We start from the raw sequence: 19,352 nt of genomic DNA, 5'->3' as shown, positions 1-19,352 counted from the left end.
GGAAAAAGTTATATGGTGTTTTATCTTTGAAGAGATACCTCCTAGAACATTTTATAGAAACAGCTGAAACTGTAAACAACATTTCAAACATTTGTTTCTTCGTTCCTAGTAAAGATAAGCAGCAGAGGCCAGAGGAAAAAATAATCATCAAATCCAGTCTCTTGCACTTGTACCTTTCACTTCCACATGTACATCCATCTCAGTCATGTAAACAGATCTATTTAACTGCAACATGTTAAATTTAAGAAATGGTACATAAAAAGAATCTACAAATACATTACAGGTACTTCTGCTATAAAACGTAATGTAAGCTTGAGAAACTTACATTAGTTGTACTCTTTTGTATATATGAATTATTGATAAATCTGCAGGTTTTGTTCTCCCATTTCTCAAACACATTTGAAAGTTAAAAATATGGCAAAACCCTATGGTCCTAACCTAACAGGAAATGTAGCTTCTGTATTCTGGAGTATGACTACTCCCATGTTAGGTTTTTATTTCAGCATACAGTCAAACTGCAGAGTTTCCTAGATCTAACCAAAGTATATGCGGCACTACAGGTGGTGAAAGGCTTGTTTGGCTATCATCACTGCTGAAGGACAAAAGCAGGTGACACTTGAACCTAACTTTGTTATAGTCATCACATTCAAAGTTCACAAGGTCCAAAATAACTCTCAGAATACAAGCCAAAGTCACAGTGTATGTGTAAGTGAAAGCTAGTTGACACCTGAATCCAACAAGAAAAGATATTTTCATAGGTTTTCCAACTTCACCATACTGTATCTGGCAATTCATTTGCAGAAAATAGAAAGAAAACTTGAACACACTTGTTTCTCTGTAGATGTGATGTGTGGGCTCTTTACTTCCCTTTTTCAATTAGAAAATGAAAATGTCACTCAAATTTATTATGTTTATCTCCTAAACACAGAAACAGAGATGTGGCTTGCCACTTACCTGTTCTGTCTCAAATATGTCCCGAAGGTGTTCAAGACCTAGGCTTTTCAGGAACTGGGTAATGTTCATGTCAAGACCAGAAACTATAAGAGAAGAAACAAGTCTTTATGTCCTATACATCTGAAGCAATAAAAACCAAACCAACCACCTTAAAAAAAAAATTAAGCAATATCACTAATTCTCGCAAAATTCCAAACTCTGGTTCTTTTTACAATCAGTTTGTCTATGTCTGTAACAAACTATCCACTTCCACTGTGTCAAAGCTCTGTGCAAAGCTTTTTTGACACAGCTTTTTTGACACATCACCATTCCCTCTTCAGAATCAACTATTAAAAGCACAAACCATCTGTGATAAATACAGGCTCATACTTCAAAGAGAAGGAAAAGAAGGGTGGGTATATTTTTGCTATGTGACCCCCTTAGATTCTGACCTAAAGCATGGACCCCAGATATTAATCAAAGGGTTTAAAAACCCTTGGCAAAATCCCCCATCCATGACAACCATAACTCCTTCATCAAAATAATTCTTGTTGGATTTTCTTTATAAAGTCAAGAACATCTGGGCACCTAATCAGATCTGCATTTGTAGTCAGACCTAATGATTGACAGCAAATACAGATGTACAGTTAACAGTGAACAGTTAACAAGCATCAGACACTTTGAAACAGAGCTAACAGATAACAGTTCAAACTGCACAGTATTTTCTGGCTAGTCAGTAATGCTTTTCAGATAAACCAAGGCCTCTTCTGATACTAAACTACTGTACTTTTGGCAATGTAAACTTGTCCAGCAGCAAATGCACCTTCTCCTTCCTTCCTGTCAGCTCCTGCTGCTCCGTCTCCAGCATTTGATGCCCCTCCTACGGCCAGTTCTGCCAGTGGCCCTGTGAGGTTATCTATGCTGCTGGCAGCAGACAGGCAGGATGGTGTAGATGCTGGCGAGATCACAGAGGCACTAACAACAGTAGCTTGAGGCTTGAAGCACGTGGGCAAAGCTTCTGGAGGCATCGCATCTATCAGCAAAGCTCGGATATCATCAGCCTGAAAAACAGAAAGAACACCCAGCATGAGGTCCTACTATCAGAGGTCACTGATCTCTGGAAATAATTTTTAACTGTTTTATTTGATTGTTCTGTTCCCCATTAGAAAGAAAACTGTCAGCTTCTGTTAACAGGAATTCACAGTTGCAAGAACATTTTGATTCACCACTTAAGACATAGGTGAATCAGGTTCTCCCCATTTCTAAAGGTATGTAAGAAGCTACATTTAATTTTTTTCTGGCACAAAGACTTTATAAGTGCTAAAGCCAGGGAGAACAATGCAGCAACTTTATTTGAAATCCTTCAGAATCTAGGACAGGAAATGCCACTTCTTAATTTCTCCGTCAGGCTCAACTTCAGGTGCACTGGAACAAGGTTTCAGTGGAAAGACAACCACTGCCTTTGTCATAATCCCATCTCTTGGGTTAGAATAGAAAAAAAAAAAGGACAGGAGCTCAGGAAAAGTATCATCTTAGCTAACAGTTGGATTTAGCCTTTATTGACTAAATTAAGCAACATGCTCATCTTCAAGAATTTCCTCCTTAAGAGCTCTTGTAGAACATGATTAAGACATTCTTATTTCCCCCCAGGATATCAAATAATCTTCATATCCTTCATCACAAAGCAAGTTTTCTAGAGCTCAGATTACTCTGGAGAATATTTCTTGAACTCTCCATAAATAAATCAATAACCCTAAAAGATACTTGCACTGAGACCAGACACAGCATCCAATTTGGTTGCATTATCTATTCCATCAAGACTGTTTAAACTGGGGCACAGATGTTCATATAACCTTATTAGGCATTTAAATCATTTACAAGAAAGTTTTCAGATTCCAGTTTTAGAAGAAGTTGGATAGCCACCTACAAATTTCGGAGGTAGAAAGAGTTCTTTGGAATGTTGTTTTGGAGTTAATTTTAAAAAAAGGAACTGGGATAATATGGGGGCACTGAGTGTAATAACCCACTAAATGTTCCCATTCCTCTAAAGGGCCATCTGGTGCTCCTCTTCAGGCTCAAAGAAATAATCACCAACAGTACACAGACTGACCATCATCAGAGACATTTCAGAAAGTTTTATTTCTGGGAATGAGGAGATTGATCCCAGGAGTGAATCCTTAAGGAGAAGCAAACCTTAAATCATTAGCCATGCCAAGATTTCAGCCAAAGGAAAACACCTAGTCCCATGGATAAAAATCCACAAAGAGGAACTCAGGAGATGCCCTTCTCTCTCCACCTCAGCACAACGGAAGCTGAGGACTGCTGGTGCCACTGAGACATAGAAATAAATTTAATATGCAAAGTACATCCTCCAGAGCAGCCTGTGGCTGGCTATCATGAACTTACTGTTGCCAGGTCTAGTGGTGTCTGACCCTCTTGGTTCTTCATGGTTGGATCTGCTCCATGAGCTAACAGCAGAGCACAGAGCTGCGTCCTTCCTTTTTGTGCAGCTTCATGCAAAGGTGTGAATGCCCATTTATCTGTTGCATTTACACAGGTATTATATTTGATCAACAGTGCTGCTATGTCCACATGCTGGAAAACACAAGGACATCTTCATCAACATGACACTGGTAAAACATACGTTCCTTTCCCACGCTTGAGGTAATGGTGCCTAGAGACACTTGTGGTTTCTCTTTCCTGTAACTCATTCTGCCTCCTGTGCCACAGGAGCAGCACACTTCTCCAGACACCAATTCATACTGCAGCTCCACAGTCATCTGAGTTTGTGAGCTACCAGATCATTCACCAGCACACAAAGAACTGGGATCAGGCACAGAAGCAGATTTCTGTCAAATTACCCCAAGTACATAGCATGAAGTTTGTACCAGCTGCAGGACCAGACATGATAGTTAACCCTGCATGAAAAAAAAAATTATTTGTGTATGAATTTGAACTGGTAAATTTACTGGGCTGCAGTAAATGTCACTTTTGTGACACAGTACTAGAAGCTCTGAAGTGCTGCACTACTGAGCCACCCCTGTGTGTACACAGAAGTATTTGTTGTACTTTCCTTCTTGCAAGACTTTGAACTCATCTGTGGCAGCACAGATTTGTTCTATCTTCAATCATATTTTATGAGAGCTGTACTTGATAAAACATATTATGAGCGTCACAAGGAACAGCTGTTTTACATGGGTTATGAAAGTAATGAACTTATAACCCCATGCTTCCATCAATACACTGTCCTTGAAGTCTCACAAGTAAAAATAAGAGAAAATTGACAAATGAAATTTTTGCCTGCCTCTAACCAGTAGAGCTTTCTTGTGCAAGACAGCAAAGGAAAAAAAAAAAAAAGCAGGTAGTCAAAATCAGTGGGTAGGAGCATGAAACACTGAAATTGTAAGCAGAAGCACAAAGAATTGCCAGTGGATTTCCTTCTTCCTCTCAATGGCAATTAAGTGACTCTTTGCAGCTCCCATAAAACAGCTTGGTCCCTGAATAAGTGTGGTTTGAAAATACTGCCAAGTTTATTTTTCCTCTCTGCCAAACTTTTAAAGCAATTGCTGTTCCTGTGATTTTTCTGCCACAGAAAACCCTATTGAGAGATTCACAGCATGAAGTGCTGGGTGGGAGAACTGAAGAAACTTTGTGAGGAAAAGGCAGAGCTTGTGAAACTTGCCAGCTATGAACTTGTGAAACCAGTACTCATCTCCTCTCTACATCCCATCACAGAGATCTGAACAGGCTGCTGACAGCTCAGAGAGAAGTGTGGGATGCCAGGAAAGGTATGCAGCAACTCTTAACTAAATAAGCTGATGGAAAAGCACCAAACACTGCTTTTTTAATGTTTCCTGGAGGAAGCAAGGCAACCAGGTTAGATTGGCATTATGATTTTTAGAAATTATAATCAGCTAAAACCAATCTCTGACATTTCTCTATCCCAGTAAGAAATGTTTTGGGTTTGCGTAAAATGCGTGTTTTGTCTTTTCACGCCAAAGAAAAGAACACAGTATTTCCAACAGAATTTATCTCTAGATCTTAGCAACATCCTGGGAATTTATGCTTATGGCAGATGCTGATAAACAATATTAATTGGTATTAGGAACTTGAAACATAAAAGAATTCTGTGCTGCATTTCTAATCTTTCATCAGGATTTGGGGCTTTTTGCTCTTTGGGACACTGGGATCCTATAGTGATATAAAGAACCAATATACAATGGTGTAGATTGAGTTCCATTGATGCTCTTTTCAGAAACAAGGTGAACACTGCACTTTTTATTTCATTTGCTCTCAAACAAAAGCAATCATGGTGCTGTCATGGTCACCTCTCCCAGATTTTGCTGTACTTGTGCCAGGCCCAGGTAGCAGACAAAGCATATCATGAGACCATCAAACCCATTACTTCCTGAGCTTCAGATCCTCTCTCTGACAGTAAGCACAGTGCTAGGAGCTTCTCAAGCACTTCTTTGTACAATTATTTACAAGAGACTTGTTTCTCACCCAATCCACAACCAACAGCTGCTTATAAGCAATCTATTAGGCATCTGTGCAAGTGGGACACAGATGCTTACTCCTTTATGGAGGGCCTGCCTCATCCAAAATGGTTTGAATCTGTCACTGCACCTCCCCTGCAAGCAGACGGCTTGCCCTGGAGGACAACCACATTAGAAACACAGTAGTTCTTCAACTCTAGCAATAGATTCCCACTGAACACCAGCTGTAATGCACCTCTACTTCCCTGTCATCATCTGCACACGATCCCCTGGTATTTTTCTTTTTCTTCCATCTAAGTCTTCCAGAGATAACTTGAGATATTTTCTTTTTCAAATATCACCCCAAACCATTCAATCCTGTGCATCTGGTTGCCTGCATAAAAGCTACATTGTAGTGATCTTTCCAAACTGCAGCATTTAACTGCCACAGCACCCCTGAATCTGCATCCTACTTAATGTGTAGGACTGCAAACAGGACTCACAACAGCAACTTCATCCAACAAATACTTCATCAAAACCTGAACTGTGTTCACAGCAAAACAGCTGCAAAATAACTGGCTTTGGATACGACTTCAAGGGGTTCCTTGCTGATCTACTCATGCCAAGACTGCTTGCACCTACCCCATAGGATGCTGCATTGTGTAGGGGAATCAATCCTCCTTTGTCCTGGGCATTAACATCAGCACCATGCTCAAGAAGGTATTCAGCTACTTCCAAATTGTTGTAACCAGCTGTAGAAAAAGCACAGGAAAAGAAATTAGGTATTAGGAGAGCTAAACTAAAGAAAAATATTAGACAGAAAAGCTAAGGCAATTTTTCAGCTGCAAAAGTTCCTCTTCCCTAATAATTGCATTACCTCCTGAAATACTGGTGCCATAGTTAACTCTTCATACAGGATAATTCTCTGTGAAACTCTTCCCATACCAGTCCTGATTCTGGCAAATTACATCTGTAGACCTACCATAAATATACAAACCTTGAAAACCTGGTACTTCACCTACCTGCAAGATGCAGTGGTGTTGAATTTCTTCCCTGGGTGTCTCTGCAATTGATATTTTCTTGAGTACACAGCTTCTGCACTCGTGCCAGGCACCCCTTCTTGGCAGCATCTAGCAAGGCAGCGTCTCCTCTCAGTAAGTCCTGGATATCTGTGTCCCCTTCTTTCACCAAATCCAGAGGAGTGTTCCCATCTCGATTCTTTTTTGTTGGATCAGCTCCATGCTGCAAAGAGCAAATGGAATGCTAGTGTCATAACCATGTGCAGAGCAGCGCACACAAGAGTGTCACTATTTTGCAAAACAAGATGGCACACCTACCATAATGAAGTAACGTTGTATAGATTAGTAGGCACGTGAAAATAAATTCAGAAGGCTGAGGCCCAAAAGCATTAGTCTGAAACACAGCTGTGTGAATCTCAATTCCACAGGCAAGAATGGCAGCCCTCTGCAAGAGCTGTCCCTGCTCTACTTGCAACTGAAGTATTTTCAGGAGCATTTCCTGCATATAGCTATTTCTTACTGTCACGGCAGCGTGAAAGGAAAGCCAACTGCAAGTATCTTGCTCCCAGTCCTCCCCTTCTCCTGAAAACTGGCAGGAATCAAATGGCTGGCAGAGGTATTTCCAGAGCACAGCAAAGCCAGCCTCTTGAGTTGTACTAAATGTCACCCTGATATCGAAAGGCACTTGTTTCAGGAGGGAACTAGCAAAATACTCTTCTCTACACTTTCCAGTAGATATCAGAACCATCTTAAGCAGTTTACAGGTATTTTGAAGAAGTGAAAACCAATTCTGGTGGACAAGTGGAGTTGGATGACTGCTGGAGTGTATCCGTGCTGGTAAAACACATAGATCAGGGAGTGACAAGAACACAGTACTGCAGCACAGGGGGTTGAGAAGGGGAACATACAACTATATTGAGCATATGGAGTGAGTCACATCCACATTCAGTTTTGTGGGAGGACAGCTCCTTCCCTATTCACTCTCAGCAGCAGTGGGGAAAAACAAAGACAGATAAAGCAGAGGCAGCTGCTGCTGCTATAGCTCTCTGGCTGACCCCTTCGGAATAGTCAGACACAGTGGTCCAATCCCTGCCAGCAAGTCTACCCTGCCATTTCCCACTGGACTGGGAATGGGAGAACAGCAATGGGAAAACAGAGGGAACTAACTGCTTTGTATTTGGAAGCAGTACAACTGTGCTCATGGTGTAAAGGATAAAAAGCAAGGGACAAAAAGGGACAGAATATTGATTACACAGAACCAGTTTCCACATCTGTGGTTCTTTTAGGAAGAGAGCATTCTTCGCACAAAGCTTTTCAGACTGCAATGACTTCTCTAAGATATGACCTGAAATCCCTTAATTTAAAACTCATCAAAATTGGAACTATTCACATACGCCCCAAAATAAATATCGGAATGAAGAGGCAGTGTCTTCTGAGACCCCTTCCAAGGCACAGAAAAAAATGAAGGTGGTAATTTCAAAGAAAAGTGATTAAAAAAAGACACTGGGTCCAAAATGCCTGTTTATTTTTGTTTCCTTCTTCAAACAGACCAGGAGAGAAGGAGCACAAGTCAAGAGGAGTCAAACTCAACATCCACAACTCAGCAGAACTGACAATACTGCCAGCTGGCATAGGAGACACAGCAGGAGAAACCCTGAGTAAACTGCAGTGTGAGCACTAAAGACTTTACATCTGTGTCACCTTAAGGGCATATTTAGCTCTTATCTTGTGAAAGAATGATTTTTTAAAAAATAAATTTCAGCACTTTTCTATTTCCTGTTGTATATCCGTTCAGGATCCTTTGAAGAAAAAATATGGGTAAATTCCCTGTGGAATGACCAGAACAGGCCAGAGATCTACAGTGTCTATAATGCAATATGGTGCTTGAGAGATTACAAGTGTTCCTATAGCTTGAGCTAACATCTCTACTAGGGTGTCATTTCCAGGCCACCACACCATGCCTATGCCACAGACATCTCTCAGTGTCTCCTGTTTTCTGTTGTAGATGTGCTTCAAACTATCATTCTTCTCTCTCTGCTTTCTTGGTAATCAAGTGAAATAATTAATGATATAGGAGAGAAATAGTGGGGCTTTGCATCAGCAAATGAAAAATGGCTGGAGAAGGTCCTCATTATTTTAAGACTATCCATATTCTGACTTTCTCCTATTTTAAATGCTGTGCTTCAGAGGGACATAAGTAGGCAAGGCTGAAAGAGAAAATAGGATTGGCAAGAAATTCTAATCTAGCATCCCCTTTCACCCTCCCAGGGTAGGATCTGACCTTATGTTAAGTTTCTCAAACTCATGTTTCTCACTGGAAGCATCTTTGCATTACCTCATGCTTTTAACAGGTTCCTCCTCTAAGTATAATGAATATTTATGCCACAGCATATTAACATGCATTTCCTCCAGGAGCTTGATAAATTATACATTAACATAACAGTTTTACATTTCTCTCATACCAAACAGCATTTAGGACCCACCTTCCGTTATTGCTCTGTAACGCACTCTTGCATAAGTATTAACAAAATTTACTTAAATGCAGTAACTACTTCAGAAAGGCATGGATAGGACAAGGTAGGGAGTTCTCATTTTTACACTAATTCAGCTGGTTTTTTCCAGTTTCAGAGTCTTGTCCTGCTTGGCTAACAGTATTAATAATACACGTGCTGGAAATACTCCTTTTTGATGATTCTTTTTAATCCAAAGATATTACACAAGAAACCATATGACAGCTGCAAGATGAAAATTGATTCAAAGATACTACAAAGAATTCAATGAATGCAATTAACTTTGCATTAACTGAATTTCAGAAAAAAAAAAATATATATGCATTAAAAGACACATCTGAGATCTCCAGCACATACTTTTAAAAGCAGTTTGCAGATTTCATATTTTCCTTTTGCTGCTGCTTCATGTAGAGGAGTGAATTTCCACAGGTCTGCCACGTTGACAGAAGCACCATGCCTCACTAAGAGTTCAGCCACTTCGTAGTGTCCGTAAGAACAGGCATTGTGCAGGGGTACTAAGCCACTAATCAAAGAGAAAGCATTAATAGCTAGAGAATAAAATCCTATATGCAATCAGTAGATAAAAGTCTCACTTTTACCAGACATCATTTCTATCTTTCAGTCTTTCCACTTTTCATGGTTTTATTTCTCTATTGAAAAATCCATTAAAACTTAATTATCCTCCTTTAGTTCTCATCCACAAGACTTAAATACTAAGCAGACCCCAATGTTACAACTCCCACAGCAACTTCAATGCTGTTAATAACAGACAAAAAATAAATTGCAAGACTCACAGTTGTTCCAAGTTTGGATATTTGAGTGTAAATTTCAAGAAAGACATAACACTATATAATTTGTTTGATGTGCAGTTATTAGTAAGTATTGCATATCTGATAGATACAGGAAGATACCCAAATACAAAGATACTTCTTCCAGGGTAAGCCTAAAAATCCAGTATTGGAAATTTATTATTCCCCACCCTGAACTAATATACGAAGTAAAAGAATGAACATAACCATGCTGCTTCACAATTAATGCAAAAATCTGTAAATGGTTCCTATACTTTAATTGAATATTAACTGTAAAAATGACTAACTTAATAATAAAAGCTAACAGAATTAGAAAAATTACTAGAGATAACCCCGGTATTTTACCTCAGTTTATTCAAGACTAATTTTAGATCACCTAAAACAAGTTAAAGGCTGCTTTTAAGCAAAACGAAGTCTCCAAAATGGGCAAAAAGGGGAAGAGAAGCATCATGTATTACAGTGCCAGGTATGTACTTGATAATGGCTTTTCCAGAAAGCAAAGTATGCTGTAATGGTCTGTAAATCTGCTTACAGCACAGGAACAATGCAGAACGAGAAGGAAAGGGAAAAATTTTCAAGATAAAAACACGATGGTCACTGAAATCTGAAGCAAAATGAATAGGTGGGATATAAGTCTCATATTAATAGAGAACAGCAGAACATGTAATGTAATGAAATGTACCCTTTATCTTTGGCATGCACATCTGCTCCATGGTGCAAGAGATACTCCACCACTGATACGCGGTTATATCCTGCAGCAAAGTGCAGTGGTGTTGAATGACGGCCTTCCAGATCTCTGCAATTCACATTCTGAGGGCTGCAAAGTTGCTGTGAAGATAAAAGAACCCAAAATCTAGTACAGAACTAAAACTAACAAATAAGGAACTCCCCAAAACCAAACAGCAACACCAAAACACGGAACAAACCAACCTGAAAGAAAATAATTAAACTACCACCTTCAAAGACCCCGACACAAAATGTGATCCACTTACATTATACAAATTTTTTTAAATATCAGGAAATTTCTTTCCACTTATGCAGTTAAAAAAATAGCAGCTCTAAATTTACAGATGAAAGTACTTATATAGCAAACAAGACTTAAACGATGGAAGCAGTGTGAAGATGTTCCTAATGTATAAGAAAGGGTGTACCTCAACATCATCAAGTACCAGGTTCAAGGCCATGTAACTTAGCTTTGCAGTCGAAGGAGCTGCTGGTTCACAAAACTGCTGCTGTTTGAATATTAATGTATATCATGTTGAAGTTCAAGGTGGGAAAGTATGTTCAACAGTCCATCTGAAGGCTGTTTTGTCCACAGACCAAGTACCAAAAACAAGATCAAACCTTCCTGTGATGCTGGGATTCCACAGCCTGACCCTTCACCTTCAGATTAAGGATGGCTTAAAATATGAAGTCTACTACCTATTAATAGTATTTGCTTGCCATCTGATTGAATCATGCACCTGAGGGCTTGTTTCTACTAAATTTTGATTCTGAGAATCACAGGGTCTGCTTCAAAGAATTATGGCTACATCTGAGACCATCAAAGACAAGACTGTGTGAAGGACTGGCAGAATCAGCAAGCAGAAACTCAAGAGAAACACACCTCAGTACATCTTAATGTACTACTTTATAGAAGAAAAATAAAGAAACACCCATGACTTCCCATAAAAAAATATTTTTTTATGATTTACCATCTATTAGGCACTGCTTTCACAAGTCATGTAGCAGAGGCTTCCATGAGCCTTGCACAGCAATATAAAGTAGGAAATTCACATGAACTGTTCAAACCTACCTTCACAGTTTCCAAGTCTCCAGCTTTGGACGCTTCTAACAACCGATAATCCACATCGGATGTGCGCACAGGTGTACTTTCTACATAGGGAAAAAGATGGTTTAGGATTACTTAGGATACTTAAATTGTATTAACTTGTGCTCGACATATTTTCCAAACTTGGGGAGTGAAGTTGGTCTGTTGCTACTTGTGAAAATGCAGCTGGGTTGTGATGTTCAAGTTCACATTGCCAAAATGTCTCAATAAGCTTTAGTTTTAGAGCAAATCAGTCAGATTTTGACTCTAAAGCTGACATTATTGTGCCAGCACTCTTCTCTCTCAATCCACATACATTCACGTGCTCATTTTAACAGGTAACACTATCCATGTAACCAGCTACATCTCAGGAGTGGGTACACTTCAAAACAGTCCTTCTTTGCACTGCTGTAAAATGCTTTTTTCTTGTTTTGTCTTGTTTTAAGGTAACATTGTTGAAAACGCTTAGAGAAAATGGAGTTTCTAGCTACCATGGGTCTTCTCATCTATCTGGATATTTGCCTTTGTCTGACTACAGGCACATCTCACTGTAAGGTGAGTTACTTGCTCTGTAGTAGCTATTGATGCAATTATTCTTATCTGTACTTGCAAAAATTCAAATGTAACATGGGTAGGAGGATGCAAATCCTTAAGCACATATATGAAAAATAGTGGCACCCTCTTGAAACATCTATTCATCTTTTCAATGCAAGATATAAACAAATTGTTATCTAAGCACTATCCAGAGCACTTTCACAATAAAATCTTTCTCTACTGGACAAGCAAGAGATTTGAAGTAAAAGTTCAAACAGTTTAGCAACTATTACTGGTTTTCTGCCAGTAACACTCTGCTTGTGACTGCTGAAGTATGGAGTACCTAACAGGTTAGCTGATGCAGGGAAAAAGGTTTCTTACATGCTCAGCAATATTCCAGCTGCCTTGGAAATTGCTACCAAAAGAATCCCAAAACTCCCTATGTGTGCCTTCCTACAATCTCCTTGTACAGCAGCATGCTCCAGATCTACAAGATGATTGTTTTCTTCCCAATTTTCACAAAATCACTGAACTGGGCAGAGCTATTTATTTATTTTTTGACAAGTGTCATACAATACATACTGTAGTTGTGTGCACTTGATGGCAAAAAAAGGAGAGATGAGAAAACTACTGCAAGTCTCTTGCATTGGGAAAGAAACAAGATTCAAAGCTGTAAAGGGAGAAGCTGAAGTTCAAATACACAAGCCTTTATTTTACCCACCACTTAAGATCTGTTGCACTGCTTCATTTCCCATCTGTGCTGCTGTGAAGCCTTGCAAAGAGATGATGGAGGGATCAGAGCCATAACTCAGCAGCAGCCGGCAGGTTTGCAAGTGCCCTGCTAACGCAGCCCTGTGCAACGCTGTTTGACCAAGGGTGTCCAGTGCATTCATCTGAAAAAGCAGCAGAAATATAAAATTAAACACTGTTGTAATTAAAAGGCTGCACCTCTTCCTGTCCTAAATAAGAAGAGCAATAAGAAAAATTTTCTGGCATACAAATTTATCTATCAATTCTTCTGCACTGCAATTAAACAAAACCAAATAACAAAACTGGCACACACTCCAAAGGAAAACTAATTTACCGCAGATGTTTTCCTGTCTTTTAACAACACAGGTTATTTGTTTGCATAGCTAACAGACAACAGAGGATCCCCAAAACCATATTTTAAATAGTGATCAAGCTTTCAACAAATTTGATGAAGACCGACCTTGTGCAAGCAAAGAAAAACTATCCCAGGAGGAGAAAGAGGTAACTTGACATAAATTTTTACCAAACAATTCAAAGATCTTATATCTTTTAAGGAAATTATCATCTGCCATGGTCAGAAGTAGAATAATTCAACATTACCCACTACCAAGAACTAATGCAAAACAAAGATGTCAAATTAAAAATTCTATGAAGGAGTGGGGGGACAAAACAGTTGGAGACAAACATTTCCTCCTCACTTTTTGTGCCTTCACATGAATGTTAAATAATAACTGGATATAATTCTTCTCAATACAAGGCTGTATAAACAGGCAAAATGGAGTATCATTTTCCAAGAGGATGATATAATGGAAACACATCTGTCTGTCGAGATCGAACAGAGCAGCTAAATAACTAGAAGCATCTCTCCCAGTGCACTATCAAAAAGGGAAGAGAATAATAGAGAGATTTAAAAAGCGGAAAAACACCCCCATGAAAATAACCTTTCAAGAAGATACTCTGTACCTAGCAGCGACTCATGACAAATTTAAATGCAAATGCCCAACAGCCTTTTTACCACTTTATGAAATACAGAGCTACTCTATATTCTCTGCAAGCAACTCAGAACCTGTTATCTGTTTCCAAGCCTACAGATTGCAGGCTGTGAACTGCATGCATAATAAACTTTGTTACTGTATAAAACCCACCTTTTTACCTTCTCAAAATCTTTGTGGTGACAGCAAACAAAGGTTTTGCTTGCTATTTCTCACCTAAAATGCAGCATGAAAACCCTACTACCTTTCCATGAAACCAGTCAAAAAGCATTTTGGTTAAGACACATATGCTATAACTAAATTAAATTTAACTAAAACTAAATGAAATTAACTATGCAAAGATCTACTACCAGATAGGGTAAAAAATTTAAGTAAAATACCTGCTATAGTGCAATATCAAGTCACAAAAAAACCAACAAAGAACAACCAAATAAATAAAGAGAAGTGTGATTCGATATTGTCTGAAATTATTTTACAGACTGTCAGAGCAGGAATTTCTCAGATCACAAACCTCTCTTGCAGCAAGACGGACAGGAGACTAGGTCTGCTTTCTTGTAACTGTGCTCAGCTCATGCCACTCTAATGGGATTGCTCTAAAAGTTTTGTTTCAAATAAAAAACTTACTACTATCATAAATATTAACTAGATGCTGAATGTCCCAAATCCATCATTTTGTTCAGATGATGATCCTCATCTGTTCCAGGACACTGGATACCTTTCACCACCGATAAGGGCACAGAGGTAAGCAGAACTCTGGGGTTACACATGTTTAGTGACGGTAAAGGCAGAATGAAATGAAGTTTGTGGATTCTCACAGTAGCTGATAACACTCCGTTCATCCAAAAAAGAAAATCTTAAGTAATGTATTATTTAATACTGGATGTCTGTGTTAAACAGGCCTGTACTGAACAAACTGTAGAAGCAATAGCAGCAAGTGTGCACAATTTGATACTGACTACATCCCTGGAAAACTGTTAATATTCATTTGAAAAGAACACTGTCAGAGTCATCAGAGCCATCATCTCATATGCCTTATCCAGGTCTCCTTTCACCTCTAAACCATTATCTTTCCCAACAATCAATTCTTCTGGCAGAAGAACATCAGCCATTTGAAGAAATACCTTCTTCTGAGACAAAAAGGGCTGCAGCTGACAGAAGCATGCACCAAATGCAGCTGCTCTTTACCTCAGGAGCAGAGTTAGGCTTTGCAGGACAATTTCATTTGGAGTATGTTCACTTTGGGGCAGATCTCTCACCAATAATGTACCAAAAAATCAACCAAAGGATCTACTCCAAGAAGGCTTAAAGCAAAAGGACTTACTTCCAAATGAAAAACAACTTAGGCACTACAAATTGAAATACAAAACTGAGATTAAAGTCTTATAAAAATCAGACCTGGTAAGGCATATGTCTGGGTTAAACAGTGTTTAATATCAGGTCCAAAAACACGTGCCTTTTCAAATTCAAAGCTGAAGTCTAAACTCTGTTTGACAAAATGTGAAATATGCAAGGTGTACTGCTTTAATTGTGCCCTGAATAGCCAGATTGTTCCAGCTGCACTTATTCAAAAAAGATAAATATTAATTTGGTCCTCTTTATAAGCAGTCTGAAATTAGAAGGCTGTAGCTCTGAATTATCTTACAGACAAGTTTTCTGCAAGGAGTTAAAAATTACAGGTTTGAAAGCTTTTATTCCACAGCACACTGGCTCTGATCCAATTTCTTTACCTTTTAGCATGAATGCAGTCATTCCACTGCTCAAAATGCAATGTAAAATCAGAATACAGTTATCAACTGAAAAGGATTATTTAAATAAGGGTTCTCAGAGAATGATACTGTTCTATTCAGTATTTTCCAATGCAGACTTCCTTCTGTCCTTTCTACTCTTTCCCTTAATTTCCTTTTCTCTATCCTGAACAGACACAGTAGAGAAATGGAAATGGTCATATATCATCAGACACTACTGAGGTTTCCCCTTCCCTCACTGCTGCTCTCTTGGAGCAGTGTAACAGTTATGGCAATATTCCCTTGGCTGCCAGGCACTTGTGGCAGCTCACCACACTTGGATCTGTTCAGGAAACATTTTTTTGCAAGACTTCATGTCAGCTTTCTATCAAGATCAAATGCCTTAAATATCCCTCCTGCTCCTTGACACTACAAACAGCAGCACAAAAAGCAACAGCATCCGAGCACTAGGAGTTTCTCTGTGAAATCTTTCTAAAAGATGAGCATTCTAAAAATCACATGTGAAACTTGTGCTCTGCCAGCAGTTTTGTATCACAGAATCCTTCCCTCCAATGCAAGTGCTCTAACTGCTCTCCTGCATTAATTCTGAAGACAAACTTGCAGTATTGTCTTGTGTCTTGTTGCCTAACAATAAACATAGGAGTGAAGAAGCATTGGTGACAATTTCAAGCTAGGTCAGCAGAAAAAAGCAGAAAAAGAAGGGGTCAGTTTCACTCTAAAAGTTCCTATAGGATCCAGTCAGATGTTCCACAATTACCTCTTCTGCATAAAAGCTTAAGATTAAGGTCAGGATGTTTGGACATCTAAGCAGTGAGAAAAGTTGAACCAGTCAATCACAAGAGACCACACAGTTCTTTATGATGTTAACCATCACAGTCTAGAATCTGCTACATTTCTGAAAGGCAATTTTTCAATTCTTACTGTTCCCTGAGAAAATCATACCTCTCCCTGAAATGTCCTAAGCAAATGTGTTACACAAGGTTATTCCAAAACATTTCAGTTTGTTGTGTGGATCTAGATGGTAAACATTTGCAAATCCATGATCATGAAAGGCTGGCAATATATGCTACTCCAATGCACAGAAATAACTGTATTATGCAAAGATGCATAAAGCAAGATCCTCCCAGGAGAGCAGAATGAATTCATTTCTGCTACCATCACAAATATGGACACTATCTCTCTGACGTGACCTTATAAAAGCTCATTTCCTCTTGCAGAAGGAAAGCTTCAACAGTATCCTTTCCAGCACATCACAATTAAAGAGCATTCATTACATCTCTGCACTTGCCCAAGATACCAGTGAACTTGCATGCTTGCAGGTCTTTCCTTCCAGCAATCCTTCCAGTTCAGAAAATACTCTAATCCTTTACTTCTGCACTGCTAGAAAGCTGAGTGTCTTTCTGAACACATTAATTTCCCACGTGTCTATAAATGTGGACAAGAACTTAGTCATATGAAATATTCAACTATCTAGAAATACAACAAAGCAGGATGAAACTTTTTCACTAGTTTGCCACCTTCAAATTATTTTTTAAATTAAAGATTTTGATCATCTTCAAAGATAAAATTATGGCAACTGAAGATTTGATCACAGGTCTAATAAATTTTTTTTATATTTAAGGGTTCTTTGAAGATGCTCTGCTTCTATTTTTCATATGGTACTTTGAGAATATTCAACATCAAATAAGCAGTGGTGTGAAATGCTGTCTCACACAAACAGGGCAGGCAAACAAGGAAAAACTGTATGATCAACATTCTTGAAGAAAAGTCTAAGAAATCCCAAGGTTTCTCACCTGTTTTTTAAATTGAGTCAACTTCTACAAACTCAAGTACCAAGTTAATGAAAGCACATTCCACAGAACATGTGCTTAGATAAAACAGGTCGATGTACAACTAATGTCCACAAGGACTTCTTCACAGTTCAAATTAAGAACCTAGTCTGTGCTCTCAGGACCAGCAAGACACACCAAAATAAGCAATTTATGATTAAGTGCTTGCCAGTAGGTTAATTCTTGCCCATACAAATCACAGAGTATGTTGAGTTGGAAGGGACCCATGAGGATCCCCGATGGGTCCTGTCTGCACAGGACACCCCAAAAGTCACAGCATGTGCCTGAGAGCATTGTCCAAATGCTTACTGAACTGTCAGGCTGGTGCTGTGACCACTTCCCTGGGGAGCCTGTTCCAGTGCCCCACTACCCTCTGGGTGAAGAACCTTTCCCTGATATCCAGCCTAAACCTCCCCTGACACAACTTCATGCTGTTCCCTCAAGTCCTGTCACTGATCACCACAGAGAAAAAAATCAGTGTTCTCAGATGTTCTTTCTGTAAAAGGAGTCTCAATCAAGCACATGTTATTCAAGCAGTCCTTCAGTGTTTATTATCATCTAACATACTCCAAATACCAAATTTGCACAGTGATAACATTATGCATTATTAAATCCATCTCCAAGGCCATAGACCATCCCTTGTTCATCCCAAATTCCCTAAAGCAGTCTCCATAATGCTTTAGCCCCTTCCATGGAACAAGAAAAGGCTACACATACATACTTTACTGTATGTGAACTCGCTTTTGCTGTCTGACACAGCTGCTCCTCATGAAAACAGAAGAATTTCCTATAAAATGCTAAAACAATCACAAATTATTTTCAATCTACAGCACTTTATATGACTTTGTCTCCTAAAGCTATTATTGCTGGTTATTTTGTGGATCAGTTGTCTGCCTTTTGTCACGAAGTCTCAGAAGAAGAAAGTTCTACTTTCTTTGAAGCCCTAATTACACATCTTTTTCAAATTGTTACTCTCTCAGTAATCAGTAAGTACTGCTTTCCAGAAGGGAGATTAACAACAGAATGACATTAAAGTTGACTTCAACAGTACCTCTCCTTTGACAGAAGAAATGGCTGCAAAGTGAAAAAACCCTACATGGTAGGTGTCATCCATACACACTTCAGTAAACATTTTATATGAGATCACAGTGGAAATTTTTGTTTTATTTTATATTGAAAAAAGAGCACTTGATAGAAGAACTGAACATTTTGAAAAAGGGAAGGCTGCTTGGTGGCTGGTTGTGGGATAATTTTGTTTTACTATTTGCATTAATGATCTTGACACATGAGAATAGTGCTGAAGGGCACAAATATAAAATATTAACAAAATCAAGACTCTCTGTGCACTGCAAGATTGAAAGAAGGATCTGAGTACTACTGTCTCAGCTCTATTAAAAAGGCAAATATGATCCCAGTATGCATTAGTCAGGCACTTATAACAGAGGTAATGAAGTGTCATCATGGAAGGCAGTGGGGGAATGAATTCTATTCTTGTTGCCTGACCTCCAAGATTTCCTCTGGTGCTAGTAGAGAGAAGGGGTTAGAAGGATGAACAGGAAAAGGCAACATTCCCTTATGAGGAAAGATTAGGTGTTTGAGGCTTTTAGCCTACCAAAAAAAAAGCTAAGAACAATCAGTTTGTTCACTGCAAATACCTCACTGAAGGAAGCATCAAGTAAGAAGAGAGGTATTTAAAAAGCAGGAGGGTGCAGTTCAAAGAACAAATGGATCTTCACTGGGAGGCTGCTATTGCAGGGCGACTAGATTCACCAGCTCATGAGAACCCTCTCTTGTAAAAAATACAACCAGACATGATCAAAGAGCTTTAATATATCTGATTACATCTTATGAAGTAACTACAATTCAAGACACAAAAAGAGAAAACATGAAGGAAAAACATCCCAACACACAACAAAATAAAAATATCAAAACCTGTATGTCACAAG

The 19,352-nt window shown here is 38.8% G+C and overlaps 1 protein-coding gene across 1 annotated transcript in view; it reads right to left on the bottom strand.

Annotated features, from left to right (window-relative positions):
• The window catches only part of TNKS (tankyrase), a 128,977-nt gene that overhangs the window by 13,779 nt on the left and 95,846 nt on the right, over positions 1 to 19,352 (bottom strand). Inside the window, exons 12-20 of the mRNA XM_005517545.3 lie at positions 12,812 to 12,983; positions 11,542 to 11,621; positions 10,429 to 10,574; positions 9,295 to 9,460; positions 6,431 to 6,650; positions 6,051 to 6,160; positions 3,340 to 3,528; positions 1,757 to 1,994; positions 955 to 1,037 (exon numbers count right to left, since the gene is read on the bottom strand). Of these exons, the coding sequence (XP_005517602.2) occupies positions 955 to 1,037; positions 1,757 to 1,994; positions 3,340 to 3,528; positions 6,051 to 6,160; positions 6,431 to 6,650; positions 9,295 to 9,460; positions 10,429 to 10,574; positions 11,542 to 11,621; positions 12,812 to 12,983 (1,404 nt within the window). The remainder of the gene's footprint in view (positions 1 to 954; positions 1,038 to 1,756; positions 1,995 to 3,339; positions 3,529 to 6,050; positions 6,161 to 6,430; positions 6,651 to 9,294; positions 9,461 to 10,428; positions 10,575 to 11,541; positions 11,622 to 12,811; positions 12,984 to 19,352) is intronic.

The sequence above is a fragment of the Pseudopodoces humilis genome, chromosome 6 (assembly GCF_049639895.1).
Source record: "Pseudopodoces humilis isolate 2021_Gansu_Grassland_sample_001 chromosome 6, ASM4963989v1, whole genome shotgun sequence".
Lineage (NCBI taxonomy): Eukaryota > Metazoa > Chordata > Aves > Passeriformes > Paridae > Pseudopodoces > Pseudopodoces humilis.
This window is presented reverse-complemented; position numbering and strand designations above follow the sequence as displayed.